Genomic DNA, 27,745 nt, shown 5'->3' with positions numbered 1-27,745 from the left:
CCGCAGGGGGAACTCGGCACAGGGGTATCAGTGCCATAGTTCAGCTTCTGAAGCTCCAGAGTTGTGTGAGAGAGATGTGTATCGGCTGTGGACGCCAGGCTCAAACATGTGCTATACATACACAGAGCTAGCATTGTTTAAACAGGCAGAAAACTCACTCATTTAAGGATTATAAGGCTGAACTGCATGAATTGCTGTCAATCTACAGACCTTTAATTCTCTGTTGCAATTGGAATATCTCAATAATTAACCCTGAAAGAGCCAGAGCAGCGCAAACACTACCAGATTAGAGTTCCATCTCACACTGAATACACTACAATTACTATGGTATAAATACAGCACTGCAACATACAAAAGAAAGAGTTTGACTTGAAGAATGTCACTTAACAGTTTCACAATGATTTGATCAGCTGTAGTTAGAAATGACGTAGAGCTTTTCTCCTCTAAGGGTTTATTATGCGGTCTTTGTTGCCATATTGTGGCGAACAACAGTCTTTGCTCTGCTCGATGAAAGGCTGATGGATGCCCACACTCTGTATCTCAGAAATTATAATATTCAATATAGGCACTATCCTTATAAATAACTGCATAGTTGCAATCTAAACAACTACATTCTCACCTAATAAAGCCTCACATAATGTTGTCCAACAGCTGCAATATTTGACAAACTGTAGTGAGTGCTGTTACTATGGCAATATCATAAAGCTATCAGCCAATCAAATTTGAGAACCAGACAGAACTGTAGGATAATTGCCAATCTTTGCACATGTGCAGAAGCTGGAGCAAACTAGAAATTTAAACTAGAACGTAATCAGAACACGTAAAGAAAATACTTGCCCAATTCGATGCAATTGCACATTTTAAACAGAGATGGCGCCAAAGAGGTCAAACTAATGAACTATACAGTAACTGAAATACATTGGTCACAAATGAAGATAGGTTTTCGTACATAAACATAATACCAGTGTTATACAACGTTATTTGTCCTGTACTTTAGAATGTGTCCTGTCAAATTATTATTATTATTATTATTATTATTATTATTATTATTATTATTATTATTATTATTATTATTATTATTTTATTTATTTATTTTTCATTTATTTATTTATTTTTTTAACAAAAAATTAAAGTGCCACCCAGAGGGGGATCTCAGCACAGTGGTATCAGTATCATAGTTCAGCTTTTAAAACTGTGTGAGTGTGTGAGCGAGACTCGTATCATGTATAAAGGGAGGTAGCATTGTTTAAAGACAGAAAACACACAGCGATAAAACACAGAAATGCATAGCTGCCTCCGCCTGGAGTGCCTGTGGGGTGCAGTGGGAGGATAAGGAGAGGCAGGGGAACCGGGCGCAGCGTGTGGGCGTCTTGAAGAGCAGCCCGCTACATTAGCAATAAAGCTCCATGTAATTAGCATGTCTTTGCTTGATAATTAGCGTTGTTGGGAGAGAGGCAGTGAGAGTCTTGCCCAGCCTCTTTAGCTCTGTTTAGAAAAGGCTACATGCTCGTCTACTGTTTCTTTTTCTGCTTCCATCCATTTTTATCTCCGCTTTCGTTGGTCAAGTGATTCTTTCGTTCATGTGCCTTTTCAGGTTGACATTAGTGTGAAGAAAAAACTGAGATGCACTAATTGATCAGGCAGAATTTAGAAATACAGATGTTTTTCTTCCAAATATGTGATCGACAAATGTGTTTTTTGTATGTTTGTTTGTTTGTTTGTTTGTTTGATTTTATTTGGACGATCTTTCGGTTTTAGCATACATGCTACACTGCAAAGATTTTGTACTTTGAAGTATGCAAACGGAGTGTTAACAGAGGCCACAGACACAGCACAGAATTACTAGCGGACTAGCAGCACAAATCTACAAATATAACATCAATTTACACATTTTAAGCAACTTCCATTTAATGAATATTGACATTTGTTCTTTTCATGCTTCTGTAAATTATTCAGCATGAAAAAAAAAAACGGATTGCGCCAGTGTTTGGGACAGCTCATGTTTAGCTGATCGCTTTGTGGGTGATCGCTTGCTGTAAGTGTATTAAAAATTCTGAAAAACAAAATAGCATGTTTGTTCATTTTATCAGTAAAAGTGACTAGAAAACATGGCTTTATATTAACTAATACAGTTTTTTTTTATATTTTATAATCATTCTTTTATGGTAAAAACAAAATAATCTCCTTTATAACAGAATTACACTATTTTATTTTCTATTTTATTTTTTATTTTTTGCTGTGTAGCTCTGCAATAAAAGGTTACATCAAATTAGAAACTACGATCTTTATGTTAAAGACATTTGCATCCAACTGTCTCCAGCATCCTCTCCTCTCAGATAGGATGGTGGGCCAAATCAAAGATTACAATGGGCCAACTTTTGTCTGCAGGCCCTACTTTGGGCATCTCTGGTTTACAAAAACCCACCAGCAGAAACATAAATAAGCAGGATGAACTGTTCCTGATGTGTGAAATACTGGAACAAATTAAAAAACTTGATCTGAAAAAATCAATATCAATTCATTACTAATAAAACATAAACAGATAGACGTTGTGGTAAATTAGGATTTTTCCAGATGTAAAGAAGTTTCTGGACAAAATAATCTGATTTAATTTGTTATCTCACAGATCAGAGTGTCAATATATTCCTAATTTACTTGACTTGGAAACTAAAAGGCTAAACAATGAAATCTCCATTTGCATTTAGCTTACACATATAATCTCATTACAAATCGTCCTATGCCCTATTATCTAAGGCTAGACATAGGTGGGAAGGTCCAGATGATTATACCTTAAATCATGAAGAAAGAACAAATTAGGAGTGCTTGTGTGAGGTTAAATGATTTAGTTTTTGATTAGCAGGGGGGAAAGCATAACAACATGGTTTAGTTGTCAGAATGCTCTCTTCTGTTGGCACAGTTACAATGCAATGTTTATTTGGCAGAAGATTAAAAACTTAAACGGGCATAGATTTCCCATAATGCACTGTGCCAGACAAGTTTTCCCAGCATGTGTGGAGCTCAGCTGAGCTGGTTTTGTTTGGATCAGTTATACTGATACAAATTGCCTGTGTAATAATTAAAGGCATTAATATTTAATTATAAATACAATTTTAATGAGATAAAAATATATAATGTGTTTTTGTGTATGTGCAGTTGAAGGCAAAATTATTAGCCCTTAGCCCTGTAAACTTTTAAATGATTTTTGTAAATATTTAATGTATTTTTGATTATAACAAATTTATTTTGTCTTTGTCATGATAACAGTACATAAAATTTTATTTTACTAGTAATGTAGTATTATTTAGATATAAATATTCAGCTTAAAGTGCAATTTAAAGGCTTAACTATGTTAAATAGGTTAACTAGGCAAGTTATTGCCTAGTTATAAGTAATTTGGCAAGTCATTGGAAAACAATTGTTTGTTTGAAACCTCTTAAAGAAGCTGATAATATTGACCTGCTTTATTTATTTATTTATTTATTTATTTATTTATTTATTTGTTTGTTTGTTTGTTTGTTTGATATTATTATTTGTTAATTTTTGTTTGTTTTGTTTTGTTTATTTATTTATTTATTTATTTATTTATTTATTTATTTATTTATTTATTTATTTATTTATTTATTTATTTATTTATTTATTTATGTTTATTTTTATTTATTTATTTTCTTAAAAATAAATAAAAGTGATTTTATTCCATCCAAATGAAAAGAAATTTCTTCAGAAAGAGACTTTCTCCCGAACAGAAATAGGAAATACTGTGAAAATGTATTTGTTCTGTTAAAAATCACTTAAAAGATATATGTATTTTACATGAGGCTAAATTATTGTTGCTCTCAACTGTTTAAATAGTCAGTCATGTAATATAGTGTATTACAAAAAAAAATCTATTATGCTATTGTAAGATACTGAGATACAAAGAACCCCATGAAATATAAGAATCCTGTTGTTGTTGTTGTTGCTGCTGCTGCTTGCCGTACACACATCAACACATAATCACATGGCGCAGCCGTGTGAACCGCACACAAACACTTGAGATAAAGTTTGCCAAACCAAACCCATCGTAGATCAGCTTTATCCCTACATCCACCTTTTAATCTTCTGTAACCGTCCAACAACTTCTGAATAAATCGGCAATAGAAAGAAGTGTGGAGACAAACTCAAAGAGAGAGAGAGAGAGAGAAAGAGGGAGAGAGAGGGAGGGAGGCTGGTGATTATTTCCAAAGGTCACGCTGTTAATGACTACCTGCTTGGTTAATGAGATTCGGCAAAGCTCCCTCACGATGTTTCACCCTCATATGTGTTGCCGTGTGCCGAGACGTGTGAGGAGCGTCAGCCTTCTCTCAACTCGCATCTGTTTAAAGTAGAAGGAGGAAAAAAAAGAAACGAGGATCAACACAGGTTCATTAAACATCTTGGAGAGAATGCTTAATGTGGACTAGGTACACTAATTAACTGCATTTCATTTTCATTTCTCTTCAAAGTGGCAGTAAAGAGTTAATTAGAATATATTTTTCCTCTTAAGGACTTTAGCAGGCGAATATTCCCGCAGTCGTCTTTTTGAAAAGACTTTTTCTTTCTTACTAGTTTTGAGTAATCGGAGATCAGAGAGAACATTAGCCCGAAGCGTTTTTCTCTCTCTCTCTCTCTCTCTCAGTGCTGGGACTCAATGACCATCTATTTAACTTACAAAAGGACCGCTATGACATAACACACTGACAGAACTGTGTCCTCTTACAAACAAACATACATCTGATAGAGGGAAATATTTGTGTACCACCATAATCTATCACCGCACACACATGCATACTATTAATGGCTCACGCAAAGAGTCAATAACTTTATGGTAATTAAACTGACTGATGTTCGGGCTCTTTTTTTATCAGAAGAGGCTTTGTCTGGTTAAGCAAATAAACCTCGTGACATACAGAATCAACAGAGGAGATGAACTGTGTGTCACTAACAGGATGTATAGTGCATATTAAGGGAGGCTTTATGATTCTTACAGTTTGTGAAACACTTGACTGCTTCAACACTTTTTGGTAGCTTTTAATATGTGCGATCTATAAAAGGTTTAATTTGCATAAATCAGAGGCATGTTTCATGGTGACATAGTTTCAACATGGAGCACAATGCTACATCAGCACATTTACTGTAGCGTCTGGTTATGATGGATTGTTGGTGCTTAAAGAATAAGATGCAAGTCTGAGATATTGCATCTAAAAGTGGTGCAACTTTTATTTATTTATTTTTATTTTATTTATTTATTTTTTTTGTGGATGTTATTCATGTAATATAATGCATTATACTAATATTATGAAAGGGCTAATAGTAACTGCGTATCTGTGTTTGCAAATAATTATGATAATACTAAATGGATTACATATATGTAAATGTCAATAGACTACATACAGTAGCTTGGATTACTTATTGGATTGATATATCTACTGCCATTCTTGCAGTAATTATTCATACCTTTATTTTCCTTCGGCTTAGTCCCTTTATTTATCAGGGGTTGCCACAGCAGAATGAACTGCCAACTATTCCGGCATGTTTTACACAGTGGATGCCCATCCAGCTGCAACCCAGTACTGGGAAGCACCTATACACATTCATTTGCAGACATATAGCCAATTTAGTTGATTCAATTTACCTATAGCACATTTCTTTGGACTTGGGGGAAACTAGAGCATGCAAAGAATGAGGATCCACACAGAAATGCCAACTGACCCAGCCAGGGCTCAAACCAGTGACCTTCTTGCTGTGAGGCCACAGTGCTAACCACTGAGCCACTGTGTCACCGAAATGGTAAATAATGAAATCCATAACTGTGTTTTCAAATATTTATGATAATACTGAATGGATTACAAATATGTAAATATCTATTGGCTACATCCAGTAATTTGGATTACATATTGGATTGATATATCTACTACCATTCTTGTAGTTATCATTCGTTCATTCATTTATTTTCTTTTCGGCTTAGTCCCTTTATTAATCTGGGGTCGCCACAGGGAATGAACCAGCAACTTATCCAGAATATGTTCTACGCAGCAGATGCCCTTCTAGCTGCAACCCAATACTGGGAAAGCAGTTAAAATAATTTATTAATTTTTTTTTATATATATATATATTTTTTTTTTTTTTTTCAGAAATTCATTTTAATTTTCTAATCATGGTTAAATTTACAGTTAAATGTTTCCGAAGATTTTTATTCCAACTGAATATAGTTTTAGGAACTATCCAAGTCATAAATGAATCCTGATGTATTGTTTTCCACAACAAAAAATGCTATTTATTATAATAGTAAAAATCAGCAAATATGTAAATAAATATATGTAAATTTGTAAATTAATGACAAAAGTTGTATTGGTAACACTTTATTTTGATGGACCTTATAGCATATTTTGTCTAAAAGTTGCAACTACATGCCAATTACTTGCTACTCTTTTGAGTATTAGTAGACTGTCTGCTTTAAACCTGTTGAAATGCTGTTTCAACAGACATTGAACATTAAAAAAGTACATGTCAACTTACACTAACACTAACCTGAACCATGTAGATAAAATGCTACTTAAATTCTACAATATGCATTAAAGGTACCAAATGATAGTATTTTAAAATCTATTAAAGTAAAGATATATTACTTTTTTAATGTATTTCTGTATAACAAATGCAGCTTTGTAGAGCATTTCTTTCAAAAACTTTTCCCAAAAATCCAAAATATTTTAACCCTAGTGTATGTATGTGTACATATAGAGTTAATTAATATATATTTAAAATATACAATTATTGCAGAATGCTTTTAGTTTCTTTTTTAAGTCTTCAAATATTAAACTAGTTTTAGACAGCAGTGACATTTTTAGTTTAATGGCCACAATTACAAATCAACAGCTATCAATCCAAAATCAAACAAAAAGTGCTCAGGAGTGGCTTAATTAATGTGTGTCGGTGCTCTTTGGGTAAGGGATTCATCAAAATAATCAGCAAAAGTCAGTCCAAGGCACTCAAAATTGTGTAAAAACAAATAAAAAATAATACAAAGCCTTTACTGGTTTGGCTAGTCCATAAAACTGCACCTAAGCATTTTGGCAAACACTTGCCTTCATCAGGGTAACCAAACAGATATTAGTTTGATAATAAAACTAATTATTGACAGCTAATTATACCATGTTTTTAATAATAAATACGTATGAAAACCTGGAGTAACTCCAGCATTGAACAAATTTCAAAATCTAATTTTCATTTTCCTTCAGGGTGTCTGCAGTTTTTGTACAAATCATGAACTTGATGACACAAAAGTGAAAATTAGACTAACCTTTATTGCATGGAATTATATTTTTTGAGCATTTAAAAATATGTAAAAATAACAAATTAATTAAAAAAAAACAGAAGATTCAACTAGGGATCTGCTTAAAAAAGTGTCTAGAACTACTGGAGGACAGGACCAAATATGCACATGTACATAGTGTTTCTTTTCAAAGTGACTTCACTAAATTTCAGTAGATCTGCTTGAATGGGCCAACTTGGCAGTGTTCTTATCTGACACACAAATTCTTTCAAAACTGTAAGCTGAAACGTTTCATTTTTATCACACCGCCGTCATACATTTAAACACAGATCCCCGACATGGCGAAAACTCCCTACAAAATGTGGCACGTGTGTGAGACCTCTCTCCAGCCTTCACAGCAGACCTCATCCGTCACTAAAGCGAAAAGCAGCCCCCGTCCTGAGCCTGTTGACCCCGCAGCCTCAGAACAACTTGTTGAACTTCAGCCACATGGCAGCTGGATGTGGACGAGAGCATTTATTTGTTCTGCCTCTCATTCTCTTTCCCTCTTTTTCTCTCTCGTGTTTTCTCTACACTTCCCTCTGATTGGAAACAGCTGCAAAGCGTCCAACGGCAACACTTTTAAAAACCAGTGCATTTCAGATGAGTCCAAATTAGCAGCCCCCTCCCTTTCCCCCTTCCTCCCTCCATTTGTGTGTGCGTGTGTGATGTGGGACTGTGTGTGAGGTTTTTTTTTAGTATCCTTCCCCTAATAAATGTCTCAAAAAAAATGGTAGTGGGCTAAAAATAGTGCAGTGTGTTGCTATATTTAGCACTTGGCTTATTGCGCTGGCGAGGCGAATGGAGAAGAATAGGCGTGGAGAGGCAGGGTGAGTAAGCAAGACTCTGTTCATTCAACGGCTCATTGAACCGCTGCCCTTGGACTGTGCCCCCCGCCCCCCCTAACCACCAGACCTGGGGGTGCCAACTAACATTTGATCCACGGGATAAAAGATTTATTTATTATTTATTTGCTTAGGAAGTCTCTGAAGAGCGTTTCATGCGTAGTTTAACAGAACAGAGTGGCCTTTCAAGTGTTTAGCACATCCATACATAATCTTAAGCATATTTAGGTTTCAAGGAATGGCTTAAAAAAATTTTTCGGAATTATATCTGATAATCGCAGTGAGGAAGTAAGCTGATTCTGGTTCATTTGGCACTATTGTGTATTACAATTATAAATGGCCACATTGCCTTTTGTTAAAGTGACAGTTCACCCAAATGTTTAATTCAATCATCATTTGATCAACATTCACTACTTTAAAATGTGGTCCACTCATTGACTTACATAGTAGGGCTGCACGATATTAGAAAATTCTAGCATTGCAATGTTTTTTTATTTTATTTTCATTCCGCTGTGGTGACCTCTAATGAATAAAGGGAACAAGCTAAAGGAAAATGAATGAATGAATATTGTGATATGAAAGCAATTTCACCAGATTTCTATATGCAAATGTGTAGTATTTTCATGCAAACATATAAATACAATAAAAAAAAATGATACAATTGAAATGACGTTTATAAATAATTCAATAAAATGAATCGTTGTTAAGGTCACAAATGGTACTATTTCATATGCCTGAATGCTGTTAAAGTCATTATATAATCAGAGGCAACAAAAGCACATGCAAATGATCAATTCTAACACAAACACAACATTGCATATATCCTGCGATGAGTATTGCAAATTATCACATTGCAATATCGATATATTGTGCAACCCTAATACATAGTATTTTGTTCCCCTAGTATGGTAGTCAGTTGGTGCCAGCCGTTTTTTTCTATAGTTTCATGAGTAGTGTCATTGCACTTCAGACATCCTGAGATTAAGCCCCAGTTCACAGATCTTTCTCAATATCCCAGTATGTACTCTTCTGATATTCTCCATTAGAAATTACTTATTTACTTACTTGCTTCCAAGGCCGAAGTTGATACTTAGCCACACCATGTTGGTGTTTCGTAACATCTCATTGAAAATGAGGAGCACCTGGAGAAAACCCACGCCAACGTGGGGATAACACACAAACTCCACACAGAAACCCCAACTAGCCCAGCAGGGACCCAAACCAGCTGCCTCCTTGCTGTGAGGTGACTGTGTTGTGCTGTCAGAAATCGTAGGGTCGAATGTGTTTGTTTTTATTTACCTTTTTATTGGTAGAACCCTCATGTCAATAAGCACATTATTAGAGAAAAGAAGAGATTTGGACGTTTTTATTTACAAGTTTTAATCTGCAAAAGTTTTTAGGGCACATGAAAAAAATGACAACATGCATGGATAAATGTTTTATAATAAATAGTACATTAATTCCACAAAAACTTTTAAAAAGTTTTATTTTGTTTTCATTTCATGTTGACTTTAAGTGGGTGTTTAACACAACACTGATTTCAACTCACATCTGATTTGAGCTCAAAACTGAAAACTGCTTAATGTTGTTAGGCCATTTATTTATATGTAAACTGATTTTTTGGGGACTAACGCAAACTTTTAAAAACTACGCAGGAACAATATAATTTTGCAAGTACACTGTTTAAATAGATATGATCAATTAGTCCTGATTCTTATGTTTTTTTAGTTCATTGTAACATATTAATTCAAGTTCTACCTTGAGTTAATCCAAGTTCTGACTAAATTCTAAAGCATGTTCTAACTTAATTTTATAATTCACGCAAACTGTTTTAAGTAAGTTTAACATAATATAAGTTCAATGGACTCTTTGGGTTAATTTAATTCAGCTTAAAAAACTAAGGCAACTGGTATTTTTACAATGTACAAATGGATGCAAGTGAGTTGATCATAAGTTGAAACTGATGTAACAACTCTTAAATCAGTGCAACGCATGACATCAGCGCTTAAGATACAAAGAAACAAGACTGTCCTCTCTGGCCGCCCCTTGTTCTGCCAGTGAAAAAACGAGCGATCTATTTCTGTCTGTGGGTGTAGATGGCAGTGTCCCCTCCCACAGGGCCCGAAGGGTGTGGAAACACAAGGTCATGCCAAAGAGGTCAGGTGCCTGCGCATTGTTCCTCAAAACCCTCTGCCCCTTCCTGTAATGCAGCTGCATGATAAGAACCCCTACAGACAAAGGCTGATAACTGATGTCTGTGCGTGTGCGTATGTGTGTGTTCAAAAATCAAGAATTTAGGCTCTTTGAATATAATGTGTGTGCGCACACATGTGTTAGGTGTCCTTCAGTCTCTCTAGAAATAAAACAAGACATAGAGACATAACCAGCGCATTTCAAATGAAAAGATGGCGATGGTATAAGCACCCCTTTATTTAGCTTGACTGAGTGTCATTGTACGCATGTATGGGATGCTCCATTAGGTCATATGAATGACTCGTCTGTCTGTCTTACTAACAGCCGTGGAGGGAGAAGATGAGATGACACGCTTTACGGTCATGTACCAGAAGCTGAAAAACATGGCACAAATGTTCAATAGAGTGGCATTATTGAGCAGGACACAAACATATCATGTTTTTCTAGTTTTTCGTCCTGAAGGACAATGTTTCCTTGAGTAACAGCTGTAGTCTTCAGAACAGCTATGTTGATATTGTTTTTTTTTTTTTTGTTTTTTTTCTTCTTTGAACTGCACTTTATTTGTTACATCACGTTATTCCTTTGTATTGGCAATGGGTTTAATTTTAGAAGTGCGTAAATATAGAGGATTTTAAGTGGATTTGGATTTTCTCTGTCTTCATCCATTCCAGGCTGTAATTAGACACTCAAGGTATAATATTACATATCCATTACTTACTGTAATCATGAGAAATCAAATTTTCCTTGATCGGTTGAGATAGAAGAGTTCATTGTGTCATGAAAACACACTGCAACTGTTAGAGCTGAAAGCTTTTCAATGAAAAAAATTGATAGATGTATATACGGAACAACAAAGAAAGCGGCCTAATGTAATAGTTGCTGAAAGTCATTCAAAATAATGATACTTATGTTCAAATATGCTGCAATTATTAGTGAAAAAAAATGTTAACAGTTTAGTTTAAGTACTAATTCCCACTGTTAACTGGCTTATTATATGATTATTATTATCATGTTTTTCAATACTTAGGATCTAATTTTACATCCTTAATACCTAAACTCAACTAGCTTACTAACTAATAAAATAAACAGCGAATGAATATTGATTGAGCTAAAAGTCTTTGTTAATGGTTTGTTAATAGCAAGAATTGTACTTTAAAATAAAGTGTGGCTGTATTTCTTTAAATAGCTTTTACTCATCTTTATTTCTGTAGCCCTTTTACTATGTAGATTTTGTCAAAGCAGTTTAACATAGAAGTTCTAGTTAACTAAAACTGTGTCAGTCCAGTTTTCAGAGTTGAAGTTCAGTTCAGTTCAGTTCAGTGTGGTTTAATTTTCAGTGCTGAAAGTCCAAACACTGAAGAGCAAACCCAATCGATGCGCTGCTCTACAAGTTCCAAACCAAGCGGCGACTGTGACGAGGAACAAACTTCACTAATTGACAAAAATGAAGGAAAAAAGGCTCAACGTTAAAACTGCTCAGGATACGGGCTGGTCTAAGATTATGGAGACCTCTAGATAATGAAAAAACAGGCTAACATAAGCGTACTGTTCAAAATATAATGTTCAAATTATAATGTATTTTGAAAAGTGTTTCTGGCTTCGGTTGCCCTAATTGGATTCCTTTTGAGGATTTGGATTTCATTCATTCATTCATTCATTTATTTTCTTTTCGGCTTAGTTTCTTTATTAATCCGGGGTCGCCACAGCAGAATAAACCGCCAACTTATCCACCACGTTTTACGCAGCTGCAACCCATTACTGGGAAACATCTATACACACTCATTCAAACTCATACATTACGGACAATTTAACCTACCCAATTCACCTGTACTGCATGTCTTTGGACTGTGGGGGAAACCGGAGCACCCGGAGGGAAACAATGCGAATGCAGGGAGAACATGCAAACTCCAGACAGAAACGCCAACTGACCAGGCCGAGGCTCGAACCAGCGACCTTCTTGTTGTGAGGCGACAGCACTACCTACTGCGCCACTGCGTCGCCCTTGGATTTGGATTTTAGTATATAATAATAATCACCTGGTGCCATGTTGCGGATTTCGCTGAGTGAAAATCACAAAATGGATGAGGCTTTATACTTGATGCATTTGCCGTTGTGATATTCTTTAACACGACAGGGGGTGGTCAAAAAAGAAAGCGACCTTAAAATCAGATGGTTAAACAGAGAAGTAGGAAGTTTCCAGAACTATGTTATAACATTTAATATCGTTAAAGTTTTTTAAACTAACAATTTTTATTATTTATTTTAATGATTATAAAGATTTTTATAACCATTTAAAAAAAAATTAAATCAAACTTTGATGCACCACTTACTTTCATTCATCTTAGACAGTTCTACCTATTAAAGTTAAATATCAATGACAACAGAACATGGGTACCTCTCCAAATATTTTGGCAAAGGCAAGAATAAAAAAAAGAAAAAAAAAGAAATACACTTACTAAAATATAGTAACGTTTGTAACATGATAGGTTCAAATATTCTTTTCCAGTTATCAAAGAAATAATTTGCTACTTCTTTTTAGTTTTGTATCGATTAAATTGATTTAAAATGAAAATTGTAACATATATATCAGTGTAAAACCTATGAACGGTGGAAAAAAAAAATTCTTTAATTGTGTATTAAAACCACATGGGTCTCCACTTTTGCCTCTATTTTTGGTTTTAACAAGCTTATCCCTCAAGTTTTTCTAAAAATTTTAACAAAAACCCTGTTTTTCCAAGGCTGTTGCAATTTCTAGCCAAGAATTATTGGTCATCTGGTTATTCCTATGCATGAACGGATCATAAAGGTGTCTGTACAGTTGTACCTGTTTCAGACAAAATCTCTTCAAAGTAAATCATATTCAACTCAAATTGAATCTGGCACCAATCAAACTGTTTGCTCGAGTCTCTTAAAAATTAAATGTGCTCCACCAGCCAAAAGCATGTCACGCGCACTCAAAGTGAACCTTTGCAAACAATATGATGACCTCACAATCGCCGTGCACACTCAAGTGAACTAGTGAATCTTTGTGTGATCGCCCTTGAGGCTGATTTATATGCAAACCAATGTGCATGAGATGTTAGTGTTAATTAACTATTGCAACAAAAATAAATAAATAAATCAAATAATTTTAAATATATATTTACCAGTACAGGGTTGCAGCTGAAAGGGCATCCACTGTGTAGAACATATGTTGGATAAGTTGGTGGTTTGCTCCGCTGTGGTGACCTCTAAGTAATAATGTGACTTAAGTCGAAGAAAAAATGAATGAATTTAAAAAAAATCTAATATTACCTTTCCATGGAATGGAGGTAACCATACGGTTTTATTTCTTTGATGCTTGATTACAGTGTAGAAGGGGGAAGGGCACAAATTTGTGGCTCAAAGTACACAAATTACAGTAAAGTAGCTGGTTTTAGGAGGTAAGAGATGCCCACTTCCAAAGGCTGATGGTTTACATCAAAGACGGACGGTCTTCTATGATGCACCAGCTCACACTACTATTATACCGTATGCATCCACACACAGACAGCTACATATGGAGGCCACGTCTCATGTCATCTGCATTCATGTCTCGATACACTGTCGTAGCATGTTCAAACCACACTTAATGAAACGGTGGCTTCCCTGCTTTCTCTCCACCCATATGCTTCCAATAAGGTCAAGACAGACTGGCTCTCTCCCCGAAAGATCTGTTCAACGGGAGCTCTGCGGTCCCCCCCTCCCTCCAAATGTACCATATCAAAAGCCCAGAGTTTTAGCGAGGCCATATGCAGAGTGATTTCGAATAGTGTGCGTGTCTGCCGCTGACCTCCATTTACTCTGTTAAAGCAAGAAGTGCGTACGACCATTCACAGTAATGAACTCTAACTCACACACATGGTGGAGGCGTGACTGGCGAGGTGCATGAAGTCATCTTTGCTGGCCTAATGGGACCACCTTGGAGTTTGCGGCTTTGTTGCGGATCTGCGTAAGAGAGAAAAAAAAATGGAAAAAAAACACTTGGACATGTGCTGAGCAAGGGGAGAGCCACTGAGCTGCCAAAATAGAACTCTGTGTGAAATTATGGCTTCTTTTGTGAACCGCTAACGGGAGCTAATGAAAGCGAATGTAGATGTCCCGCCTGGACCCCCTAGTAACAGGGAAAAGTTTGATTTTTAGTGCACTTTTTTCTAATTTTCCAGTTGACTTTTCACTCAAGTATTGTTACATGGAAAAATTATATTATGTTGCTTTTTAGACATTTTGTGGACAATCTATCTATTGAGAAGCGTCAAGTGAGTGGCACTAAAAAACATGCTTAATTTCTGAGAAACATATAAATTAAAAAGGAATGGGTCACTCAAAAAGTGAAAATTATGTTATTAATTACTCCCTCTCGTGTCATTCTAGTCCTTTGTTTTGTATGAAACACATCTTAAAATATTTAGATGAATTCCATGAGCTCCAATAAAGCAATGGTCATGAGACATCCATTGCCCATTAAATACATAAATACATTTCATTCATTCATTTTCCTTTGGTTTATTCCTTTATTTACCAGTGGTCACCACAGCGGAATGAACCGCCTACTACTCTGGCATATGTTTTATGCACCGGGTGCCCTTCCAACTGCACCCCAGTACCAGTAAATACTCATACTCTCAAATTTACACACACTCAGACTACAGCCAATTATTTTACCCAATTCACCTATAATGCATGTGTTTGGACTTTGGGGGAAAGCAGAGCACCCCAGGACACCCATGCAAACTCCACACAAAAACACCAGCTAGCCCAGCCGGGACTTGAACAAGTGACCTTCGTGCTGTAAGGCATCAGTGCTAACCACTGAGCCACCGTTTTTTCATAAATAAATAAAAAAAGTTAACTTTTAAACATGTGACTTCAGTTGTTCAACTATAATCCTATAAAACTCTGGGATTCAATGTTTAGCACTAAAGAACTGTAAATCTCAGTTTCAGTTTTCCAGTTTTAGTTTCCTTTATTTTTTTTCCCTTTATTTTAAAACATCACAATAAATTGTAATGCAGAACAAAATTACGTTGCATCAGAATGAACAAGAAGATAAAAATAACATCAAACACTATAAAAATGTAACATAATACATAAGCTTTTTTAATTTCACAAATATATAAAAATAGAGTTAAATAAAATAAAACCCAACTTTTATTTAAAATATCTTCATTTGTGTTATGAGTAATTAATTTCATAATTTTAATTTTTTTGGGTGAACTAATCCTAAAAGACTATAGCAATAGTGTATTGTATGGCCATATGGAAACTAATGTAAATCATGTAATGTTAAACTTTAAGTTGTTTCTCTCAAGAGAGGAACACAATTGTTAGATACTGTAAAGGTAGAATCTCAATAAATGTGTGACCAATTAATAAGTTGGCAAATTCGCTTGTAAAGTAGAGACATATGGAATACAGTTTCTGGGTCCAATCATTCAAATCACACATCAAAAGTGTATAAATTAATATTTTATATAAAATCGTGCTGTATGCATCAGTCTCTGGACTTGCTGCATCACAGACATCAGTATTTTAACAATTTATTAACAAAATGAATAGATTTCTGGCCATCACATATTAGCATGTATATTGCGATCACGATTTTTCTAAAGTATTAAAGCCCTTTGTAAACATGTATTTGACACCATACTGTCAGTGAGCACCGTCTTTCGGATGATAAACCAAGGTTCTGACTCTCTGTGGTCATTAAAAATCCCATGGCACTTTTCGTAAAGAGCAGGGGTGTAACCCCAGTGTCCTGGCCAAAGTCCCTTCATCAGCCCCTACCCATCATGGCCTCCCCAACATCCCCATCCACCGAATTGGCTCTATCACTGTCTCTCCACTCCACCAGTAGCTGGTGTGTGATGAGCCCACTGGCGTTGTTGTCCTGTGGCTGCTGTCGCATCATTCAAGTGGATGCTGCACATTGGTGGTGGAGTGGAGAGACAGCCCTCATGATTGCAAACGACTAGATGTAATAAATTTGTTATATGAATACACACATTACATATAAAAGCTTCTTCAGGAACGTCTGGGCTTGATGCATGCCAAACTGCACATAAGTTGGACCAACCGCCTTGCAGAGAATTCAAAATGTAGGGGTTTTCTGCAGTGCAGAGTAAAACAGAAATTGTATCTATTTAGTAGATTAGCTCTGATCGGAGGATTTAAACTCTTTACATCTGGCAACCCCAAGCATGAAAGCTTGTTGAGGCTTGTTGCCAGTGCAAGATTACGGAAATGTCAAATATTTTCAGGATTAATAACCAACAGGCCGATGATTACACTTAGTCAAAAGAAGCCGAATTAATGATAAGGATTACAATACGGTCAATCAAGCACTCCTACATAGCTTTTAAAAACAAGAAAGAAGACTTGAATTTTTGTATTTGTTGTCATATAAATAAAGCATGTCCAATAGACTCATATCCAATGGCTGAATCAAACCAGTCCTCGCCATTCCACAACCGGAAAGTAAACCATGAGGTCTGTCTGGGTCAGAATCACTCATCAGTCTGGCCTGGTTTTAACTACATGTCTAAATGAGCACTGGACACTGTTCAGATTTTTTATTTTTTTTTTAATAAAAAAGAGGCCAGAGTAAAATGATCAGTAGTGAGGACAGTTGGGAATCATCTTTGGCTACTCGAGCTAGAGTTTTTCTGGCTTGATTACAGCACCATAGTTGATATCGGTCCATTATTTAGGCTTCAGCCTGTAGAGGAGGTCTGACAGAAGGAGCCAGGAGAGACGAGAAGTATGAAGGAGTTTAATTAGGAGCATACCATCGAAGGAGACATTCCTTCCCACTCTTTTCCCTTTCCTTGTCTCCACCGATTCGTGATTCTCAGAAGCCTCTCATCACTCCGCAGCTTTCTATCGACTTTCTCCGTGCGCTTTAGCTTTTTATCAACCCCCCCTCACACCCATCTGACCACTTCGCACTTTGTTCGATTGATTATTTCTCGTCGATAGTGTTTTGGAAGGACGATCATGCAGCTTTCATCTTGCGGAGCTATTAAGACATCAGAATGTTCTCGCTGTTTGGTCCAAGTACAGGGTGTTTGTTGACGACTGTATCTTATTTTTAGACCGACAAACTGGAAGCTTGAATGTTGCCGTTGCTTCCTGGGAAATCAATTGCATTGGCTGTGTGTTTTGCTTCTCTTCAGAAATGGAGAGCACGAGAGTGATTATGAGTCATTATAAACCCTACGGAAAGAAAAGTTACTAATGGGATCTCTTTAAAGGCTGCATCTTGTAGACAGCAATGACATTAGATGGAACATAAATAGCGGTGCTTTCTTATAGATTCCTCTCCTACGTTAGAGGAAAAAGAGATCTGCTTCTGTTTCTACATTCTTATGCATGTGAGGAACCATATATAGAAACTTGACATTGATTGCAGTATATTTTATTTATTTTCAGTTCTATTTATTATTATTATTTTTCTATGTAGATATTATTGTACACTACCGTTTAAATGTTTGGGGTCAGTAGGGTTTTTAAATCTTTTAAAATAAGGTTATCTTGCTCACTAAGGCTGCCTTTTATTTTTCAAAAATACAGTACAAGTTGTGAAATGTTATTGCACTATAAATAACTGTTCATAAGTAGTTTATAATTTAATTTAATAATTTATTCCAGTGATTTTAAAGATGAATTTTTAGCTTCATTACTCATAGTTTTAAGAGTCACATGATTTTTTAGAAATCATTGTAATATGAAATATTTTATTGCTATTATTATTATTATTATTATTATTATTATTATTATTATTATTATTATTATTATTATTATTATTATAATTAATGATAATAGTAATAAAAGCAATAATGACTGGAGTAATAATTATATTTGAAACTACATACAATAAGAAATCATTTATTTAAAACTTATTTAAATATTTAACAATATTTTTACATTTAATAAATGCTGCAAATAAGTTTCTTAAAAAAATATGAAATATGAATATGAAATATAAAAAAATAGATGTTAAACTGAGCAGTGCTGTATATATTATAACTTTTGTTATTATATATTTAAATTATTTATTTATTTATTTATTTAAAGTTATAAAAGTTTAAAAGGTAATAACCTTCAGAAATACTCCAAGGTTTACCCTGTAAGTGCCCTATAAAGGGTTAAGGTCTGCTCATACTGTAAGAAACCATTCAAATCTGTTGTGGCTGGTTGATCTAATTAACATACAGTAATTGATATGCAATGTAATTTAATTTAAGAGATATTTAAGAGATATGAATATGTACATTTTAAACGTGATATAGTTTGCTTTATTTTTATTTAGGCCACGTTTTATGTTATTATGTAATTCTCTAATAAAACTTTATAGTCTTTATATCGCATTAAGATAATATGTGCATTTTAAATGGCATTTCTCATTAAGTCTCAAATATTTCTTTGCAATGCCCTTAAATAAGGTCTGAGAAAAAAAATAATGATTGCCAGTAATCAAATAAAATGCAAAAAGTCTGCAATCAAAGTCACTTTATTATTAAAATTCTTCCAAGATCAACTTATCTGAGCTGTGATAATTAACTTTATAGCTCTGCAGTCTCACTGTATGTCAACAACTGTTTAATTCATGTCTATTTTTAATACATTTGAAGCTGAGAAAGGATGATATTTCAAAGAAATATAATCAAGACTTCCACTAAGTCTCCTGAGCAATGCAAGAGCAACATCTGAGCGTGTTTTTTCTCTGAGGAATCAGCAGTTTGTTTAGCCTTTTATGGCCATCTTCGGCAGACACGCTGTGATTGGCTACCTCTGCCCCCCTACAGCAGTATGTGTGTGTGTGTGAGGGCTGGTGACAGGTGTGGACCCTCTGACAGGTGCACATATCTGGAATGAGTGGCATAGCGGTGGACCTTCAGGGGGTTCACAGCAGCTTCATGCTGGGTCTTAAACTGCCGGTCTCTGCTTGAGCGCTCACTCAGCCAGCATGGCCTCCCATCAGCACACTGTACTCTGCTCTGCCGATTCACACTCTCTCTATGCTGCCTCAGATCCACGCGGCAATCTTCCCTCACCCTGATGCAAAGAAATAACCTGAGCTCTGCTAGTCAGAGTGGAACCTATCATTTAGTTAGAACCCTGCTCGTTATAAAAAAACATGGCTTTTGAAGTGCCCGGTTTGATTGGCAGCACATTTAGAGCCGTAGTAATTTAGGTATTTATCAAGTTGGTTAGTTTGTCTTTTTAATAAACGAGAGGTTTTTTTGTTATTGTATTGCTATAATTACTGCTGATATAATTCTACTTTTTAAAATAATTTTGTTTTTAAATATTGGTTATTTATTAACATTTTTAATGAGGTTTGTATGGGGATGCTACAATATTTTGTGTTTCTCTTGGGGGGGGGGCATGACATTAATACTGTATAGATTAAAAATAAAATACAAATCAAATACATTTTGAGAAGAAAGATTTATATCCGTTTGTAAAATTGTTTGATTTTTTTAATATGAAGTGATTTTGAAGTCTGGGCTGTTTCTCAGCTGTCATAATTACTGGCATATTATCACTGCCCTTTTGGACACAGAACATCAGCAGCATCAGTCTATGTATTTGCTTTAATTAATTTATTATTATTATTAATTATAAATTTAATTTACTTTTGCCTTTTTCAAAACTAAAACAATATAGATAGATAGATAGATAGATAGATAGATAGATAGATAGATAGATAGATAGATAGATAGATAGATAGATAGATAGATAGATAGATAGATAGATAGATAGATAGATAGATAGATAGATAGATAGATAGATAGATAGATAGATAGATAGATAGATAGATAGATAGATAGATAGATAGATAGATAGATAGATAGATAGATAGATAGATAGATAGATAGATAGATAGATAGATAGATAGATGGACGGACGGATGGACGGACGGACGGACGGACAGATATATAATGAATGGATGGATGGATGGATGGATGGATGAATGGATAGAGAAGAAAGAAAGAAAGAAAGAAAGAAAGAAAGAAAGAAAGAAAGAAAGAAAGAAAGAAAGAAAGGAAGAAAGAAAGAACACACCAACACGGGACTCGAGCCAGTGACCTTCTTGCTGTGAGGCAACAGTGCTAACCCCTGAAACACCATGTCACCCCTTATATGAAAATATGCAATTTATATGTTTTTTTATTTCTTTTTTATTTTGACTCCTCTTATTTCTATTTTCCTTTGTTTTTATTAGATTAAATTAGATATTTTATTATATTAAAATTTTATTTCATATATTTCCCAAACATACTAAGGGTGTGTTGATTTTTTGGGCTGTGATATCTAAACATATTGTTAAACTAATTCTAGTTTTGGTACTGTGTAGTTAAATATATATGCACAAATATATTATTGTATGCCATCCTATAGAAAAGATACATTTAAAAGAGAGATCTGTGAGGGGTGTACTCATTTATGCTGAGCACTGTATATATGTTTATTTCTTTAGTTTGTCTACTCAGTGACACTATTTGTCCAAAATTTCCATCATTTTCTATTTCAATTGCATGAAAACAACCATGCCTCCACTCATCTTCAAAGCGTTCCAATATGTATTAAAGAAAAAAGCTCTCGCTCTCCTCACAATCCCTCAACACCTAACAGAAGCGTGTCATAGCAAAGAAAAGAGGATGAGAAGCGCGTCTTCATCAAGCACTCACGTCAACAGAGTAAATTAATTATTGCGTGATTGATGCAGACAGGCAGATGAAGGCAGAGAAGGACTGTGTGTGAGCGCGAGAGCGTCACATATGTTAGCTGGTGGCTAATATCCGCTGCGCCGCACTTAAAGCCAGTTGATATAGTGGAACGCGCTTTGCTTTGATGAGACGTCTGATCCTCCATAATCATAGCAGACACTTGAAGACTTTCTGCGGCTCTGGTGCATCGTATGGCAGCGAGCCTCACGCTTTTATTCCATCTTTTCTTCTTTTTTAACCAGAAAACAGTCACGTTTCTCGCTGAATTTGCGCTATTTTTCATCACCTATAGAGGTTGGAAATGAAAATGGAAATTTGCTAACCATTTACTCACAGTCAGGTGTTTTTTTTTTTTACTTATTTGAGTTTATTTTTATACTATTGCACAAAAGAAGATATTTTGAAGAATGTAGAAAATATTTTCTTCTGGTAGGGAACAAAATACAATGAAAGTTAATGGCTACAGCTTTTCATTGTTCTTAAAATGCTTTTAAAAGATAAAAGAATGTCAAACAGGTTTAGAATAAAGGGATATTGAGTAAATAATGACAGGTTTTTCCATTTAGCTGAACTATCTCTTTAAGATGGCAGAATCTTTAATTATTGTTTGCTTTATATAGCTTTTATAACTGTTCATATGCAAAACAAGCATTTACCATTGTACGGACACTTTCTCATACTGTACATTGACTTTACTGTGAGAGAAAGATCTCATTCCTACTAAAAGGTGGCCATCAGGTGGCAGAGAGAGAAACTGCTGCTTTAATCCATCAGGAGGAGCTCAGTTCTTTCTTTGACTGCTGCGTTTACTTGTTTGCTTACACACATTTTAAGCTGTATAACATTTTTTTTTCCGTTATGGTTTCTTTGGTTAGCTTTGGTGTCTTTCTGTTAATCTATTTTAAAGAGCGTGACTCTGCTGTGGTCAGTGGCAGTAGATCTGACCTTGTCTGATGAAATCACACACTGTATAGAAACGTGTCTCTTTTTGAACCCAGACTTGGTTAAATATTAATGTTTACATTTTAGGTTGGCCTTTCCTGTATGCATATCTTTGTTGTCACTTGACAACTTGCTTTAAGTTGATTTACAAGGGATATTTATGATTATTTTATACTACATAAATATAAATAACATGGTCTTAAGCAAACAGCTCAAACGCAAACAAGACACAAAAATATTCTAGAAAATATAGTATTAGCTTCATTTTTTTAATTAGTAAGATTTCTTTATATTTCTGCACTACAGATTTTTAAACTGGGGTTTGATTACCTGGTTACAACATCAATATCTTCATATCAGTTTAACTTTATAGTTTTTTTTTTTCCATATAACCTCAAATGATAACACAAAATATAATAAATGTAATAAATAACACACACAATAATAAATTATTAGAACTTAATGACACTTAATGAGTCTGAAGGAAGTTAATAAACTATAGACTAGGTAAAGACTTAATGGGACTGGAGTTATAGTTAATAGACTATAGACTAAGCTGGGGTGGCCATTACAGACATTTACTGTAAAATAACAGACCATAAATTACAGAAACTTTCCGGAAACTTAAATTTAAGAAAATGTCTGTAATTTAACGGCTATTATTTTCCCTTATTTGTTGGCAGCCTGCCGGAAAAAAAAAGTAAAATAGCGATTTTTTTTTATAGTGTGATTATCGACCTAAAGATACTGGAGGTATAGTTAATATACTATAGACTACACTGTAGCGGTCATTAAATTACAGACATTTACCATAAAATAACAGATGATAAATTACAGAAATTTACATTTGAGGAAGTTTGTCATTTACTGTATGTTATTTCATGGTTTTTAATAGACCATATAAGGTATAGTTAATAGACTATAGTCTAGTTGAGACGGTAGGTATAGTTAATGAGAAATAAAGAATTACAAAAATAGGACAGACAACTATTGCAAATAATGTGTAGTTATAATTAATTAACATATATACTGTATTCAAATGTAAAGGTTTTGGTATGTGTCTTGTGTAAGTCTTATGTGATTTCAAAGTTACTCAAAAACTTTTTTTATCAATTTCACAATCGGTTAAGATGCTTAATGTGTTTTTGTGGAAATCGTTTATTTTTTTTTATTTAAATTTTTTTTTCAAAGAATCTTTGATAAATACAACTGTTCAAGTATTAGTTTAATTATTTGTTTGTTTGTTTGTTAGTTTTACTTCACTTTAATTTTACTGTTGCTTTTGATCAATTTAATCAACACAGGCTCATTCCAAACACGCTATGTACATTTCTGGAGATCTTCAATTATGTAGCCAGAGCTACGCATGGCTGCATTGCATATTTAAATTGAAAGCTATGCTATGAACGGTATGACGTCGTTTTTTCGTGCTTACCAGCTGACCGATTACCTCTGTATGGACGACTTTTCCGTTGTTACCTGCTTGTACGCTTGTAGCTAAATAACAGGGTGAGAATGTGGTAAAATCTGAAAACATGGTAAAAATCAGGCTAGGGCTTTTTTTTTTTTTTTGAATTGCTCTTCAAAACATTTCACATTTAGAGAAGGGGTGGGCGGGTCAGTCGGTACTTTTAAAAACACTATTGGTTGGGTTTAGGGAAGGGGGTGGGTCGGTTAGTCAGTTAGTAAATGAATCAGAGGCAGCAGCAGCGGCAGCCGCAGCGGCAGCAGCAGCGGCAGCAGTGGGTTTACGCAAGAACAGCAGGCGCGAATGGCACTCGTAAGAAAAAATTTGAGATCTTAAAAAGCATACACAGCGGCATTTGGTGGATTTGTAAAAAAACCAAAACTGCAAAAAAATAAATAAAATTACGTAAACTCCTGAGACTCCTATATATATATATATATATGTGTGTGTGTGTGTGTGTATGTTTGTGTGTATATATATATGTATAGCCAAATACTGGAATGGGCTCTGCACAAATGGCAAAGTAGTTGGTATCTGAACAGTGTATAAACTTGTATTTCCAGACCCTGAGAAAGAAGGGTCTAAATGGCTGTGACAGCCCGGACCCCGACGCCGACGACTCGGTGGGCCACAGCCCAGAGTCAAAGGACAAGTACCGCGAAATCAACGACGACATTGATCTGCACATGATCAGCAGACAGAGGATATGTGTAAGTACCTGCATCTCAGTCAAGCCTCTCACACATCTTTTCTCTTTCTCTTTTCTCTTTTCTCTGTCTGGCTCACTGTTCGCCCCGCTCATACGGGCCTTCAGGCGTTGAGCAAGAAGGAGAACAAAGGTGGCGAGAGCCTGGAGCTGGAGTCTGCTCTCGCTCTCACTCCACTCACAGAGGAGAAATACAAACAGATTAACGAAGAGTTTGATTTAATGATCAAGGCTCAGAAGATACCTGTAAGTACAGTCAAGAGAGAGGAGAGGTGGAAAACTAACAGCTCTCTACAAACGCTGAAGCTAACAAACATAGGAGAGATATTGCCGCTCATTCTAATTTTGATTTAAAGGGATAGTTCACACAGAAAATGTCTATCCTGTCCATCTATTCATTCTCCATTTGTTCCAAACCAGTGTGAGATTATTTCTTCTGTTGAATACGAGAAGGATACTGGAGGATGTTGAGGGGAAAAACATCCATATTTTTTAGTTCCAAATTTGGATGTCAATGGTTTCTTTTTACGACAGAAGAAAGAAATGCACAAAAGAATGTAGAACCACTTGAGTATGGGTAAATGGTCAGGAATTTATTTATTTATTTTTGGATGAGCTATCCCTTTAATCTTATGGATCTAGTGTAACTAGCATTTATAATGGCAGTGCCTTTTGGATGCATGGGAGATGATTGCGTTTCTGTGAAATGACTAAGAACAGAGGAAGCACAAAGGCGATTACTGTAAGAAGTACAGCCATTTTTGCCTCCAGAGTATATATTGTGCACTTGGCGACCTTTCACGGATTGGTCCTTAGAAATAGCTACATTTTTTATTACATGTCTGAAACAACACCCTGACTGATTTAAAGAACAATAATCTTAACATGCATGTGCGTTTCTAACTACTTATGTTTGTCGAAGAGATCTATCTATCTATCTATCTATCTATCTATCTATCTATCTATCTATCTATCTATCTATCTATCTATCTATCTATCTATCTATCTATCTATCTATCTATCTATCTATCTATCTATCTATCTATCTATCTATCTATCTATCTATCTATCATCTATCTATCTATCTATCTATCTATCTATCTATCTATCTATCTATCTATCTATCTATCTATCTATCTATCTATCTATCTATCTATCTATTTATCTATCTATCTATCTATCATCTGTCTATCTATACCTGTCTATCTATCATACATATGTGTGTTTGTGTGTGGTTACTAGTATATATATATATATATATATATATATATATATATATATATATATATATATATATATATATATATATATATATATATATATATATATATATATATATATATATATATATATATATATAGTGTTTTATTGATTAGAAGGGTTTAGGTTGTGTTGGGTAAAGTGGTAAATGATAGTGGTGAAGATGGTGAGAGTTCACATGGTGAATAAGTTATATTTACAGCACACAAAGATTGAGAACAACATCACACAGAATATGCAGAGTGCATATTGACCACTTACTTTATAATTTGTTTAGTATCTTTAATAAAATCAAAGCAGTATATATATTTTTTATCTGTCTGTCTGTCTGTCTGTCTGTCTGTCCCTCCGTTCGTCCGTCTGTCCCTTCGTCCGTCCGTCCGTCTGTCCATCCATCCATCCATCCATCCATCCATCCATCCATCCATCCATTTTTTTTCTTCTTCTTCTTCTTCTTCTTCTTCTTCTTCTTCTTCTTCTTCTTCGTCTTCTTCTTCTTATTATTATTATTATTATTATTTCACTATTATGCTGAAGCATTTTAAGAATATCAAACAATAAAATATTGAAAAATAGGTTCACTAATAAATTCACTTTAAAACTAAGGTAGGGAACCAAACTAGTACTGTACTATGTCACACACACAAAAAAAAAAAAAACCTGTCCCTTACCAGCAACAAAATAGTAATTCTTTAAAACCTTGTGGTTCACATTTTTAAAGTCAGCGATTGCAATTTCCGGGTCCATTTCGCTGGTTAAAACTGCTTAGTTCTTCTTTTATTTCTTTATTTTCTTTATTCCTTTTACAGCGACAATGTTCATAATTTCACAGTCAAAACTGTAAAAAAGGCAGAGTTAAACCACAAGTCCTAATTCTCATCTGTTGCCCCCTGTCAGATTTTAAAAAGGCAATCTTAAATCAAAAACTTGTTATTACAAAGATAATATCATTAGATTAATAAATAAACATTTATAAAAACTTACAAACTTGATTCACTTTTAGCCATTTCTTTAACATATATTTAAATGTTATTTATTATAAATGTTATTTTGTTATTTTATTAATGTTATTAATGTTAACTTGATTCACTTTTAGCCATTTCTTTAACATATATTTAAATGTTATTTATTATAAATGTTATTTTGTTATTTTATTAATGTTATTAATGTTATTTTATTATAAATAAATGGCTCTAACTCAGAAGACTGACCATGCAATTTTCTCCAGATTTGAACAATTTTCTAAATATTTGGGATAAGTTACTATTCTAGTAGTTTGTGTATATTTTCATGAAAAATGTTACATATTGTGCCTTTAAAATCAGTTCTCATAAGATTAGAAAAAAGTCATGAAGCATCAACATTTGCTAAACTATAATAAAAAAAAGCCTCAGGGTCTTAAAGACCAAACAGAACATGATGGTAAAAACGGAAAAAAGAACACCTAACGAAAGCGAAGCTGTGCCCACTAAGACTTGCACTGCAGAGAGAAAATATTTGTCTGCCTGGAGCCATGATTGCTGTGGCCTCGTGAGTTAATGAAGAATGAAAGAGTGAGAACGAGTGAGAGGCTCCTCTTCAGTTCCTTTCAGTCCACGCTCCCCCACATGAACACTTACAGCCCCTCAGGACACATGGCTACAATTAGGGGCTATTTTGTCCTTAAAAATGTCATATGAAGGAGCACGCCTCTCCTCAAGGTTAAGCCTGTGTCTTTTGGAGTGACGTGAACAAGGGGATTTAGAGAGATTTAGAGAGTTTAGAGTCATCTCGGCTTGTTCATTTAGGGTACATAACTGAGAAAATGGACTGGAATACTTCTTGTTTTCTCTTGTTTCTCCTTTGTGTTAGGCTTTTAGCTCATTGTTTTCTTCATTCATTTTGTAGATTGTACTATTAATACTTATCTTTATGATATTGCTTGTGTTTTCATGCAGGCTGTGCCCTCTTCTACCTACGACATGACCATCCCCGTGAATAACCAGATCTACCCAGGCAATCATAACCTGCTTCCACTGGCCCACCACGGCCTGCAAAGAAACAGCATGTCACCCGGGGTCACACACAGACCACCTAGTGCAGGTAAAAACACACTAAACAAGTGATGTAATGCTTTATTTGACTGAAAAACGAAATGGTGTAATATAATATACACCACCGGTCAAAATTTTTCGACTGAAAAAGTAGGATTTTTAAATGTTTTAAAATAAGCATTTTCTGCTTACCAAGGCTGCATTTATTTCATCAAAA

The 27,745-nt window shown here is 34.8% G+C and overlaps 2 protein-coding genes across 21 annotated transcripts in view; one reads left to right on the top strand and one right to left on the bottom strand.

The window, feature by feature from the left end:
* LOC147844367 (uncharacterized) overlaps positions 1-27,745 on the bottom strand; it is a 768,760-nt gene that overhangs the window by 607,879 nt on the left and 133,136 nt on the right. The window lies entirely within an intron of this gene.
* Positions 1-27,745, top strand: part of mef2cb (myocyte enhancer factor 2cb) — a 127,186-nt gene that overhangs the window by 72,107 nt on the left and 27,334 nt on the right. For 8 of the 20 annotated variants that reach the window (XM_087252972.1, XM_087252967.1, XM_087252962.1 and 5 more), the window contains 2 exon segments: positions 24,093-24,239; positions 27,433-27,577. In XM_087252972.1, the coding sequence (XP_087109098.1) occupies positions 24,093-24,239; positions 27,433-27,577 (292 nt within the window). 20 annotated transcript variants of the gene reach the window in all.

The sequence above is a fragment of the Danio rerio genome, chromosome 5 (genome assembly GCF_052040795.2).
Source record: "Danio rerio strain M-AB ecotype USA chromosome 5, GRCz13ab, whole genome shotgun sequence".
NCBI lineage: Eukaryota > Metazoa > Chordata > Actinopteri > Cypriniformes > Danionidae > Danio > Danio rerio.
Note: the sequence above shows the minus strand (reverse complement) of the source record. Positions and strands in the feature narration are given on the sequence as shown.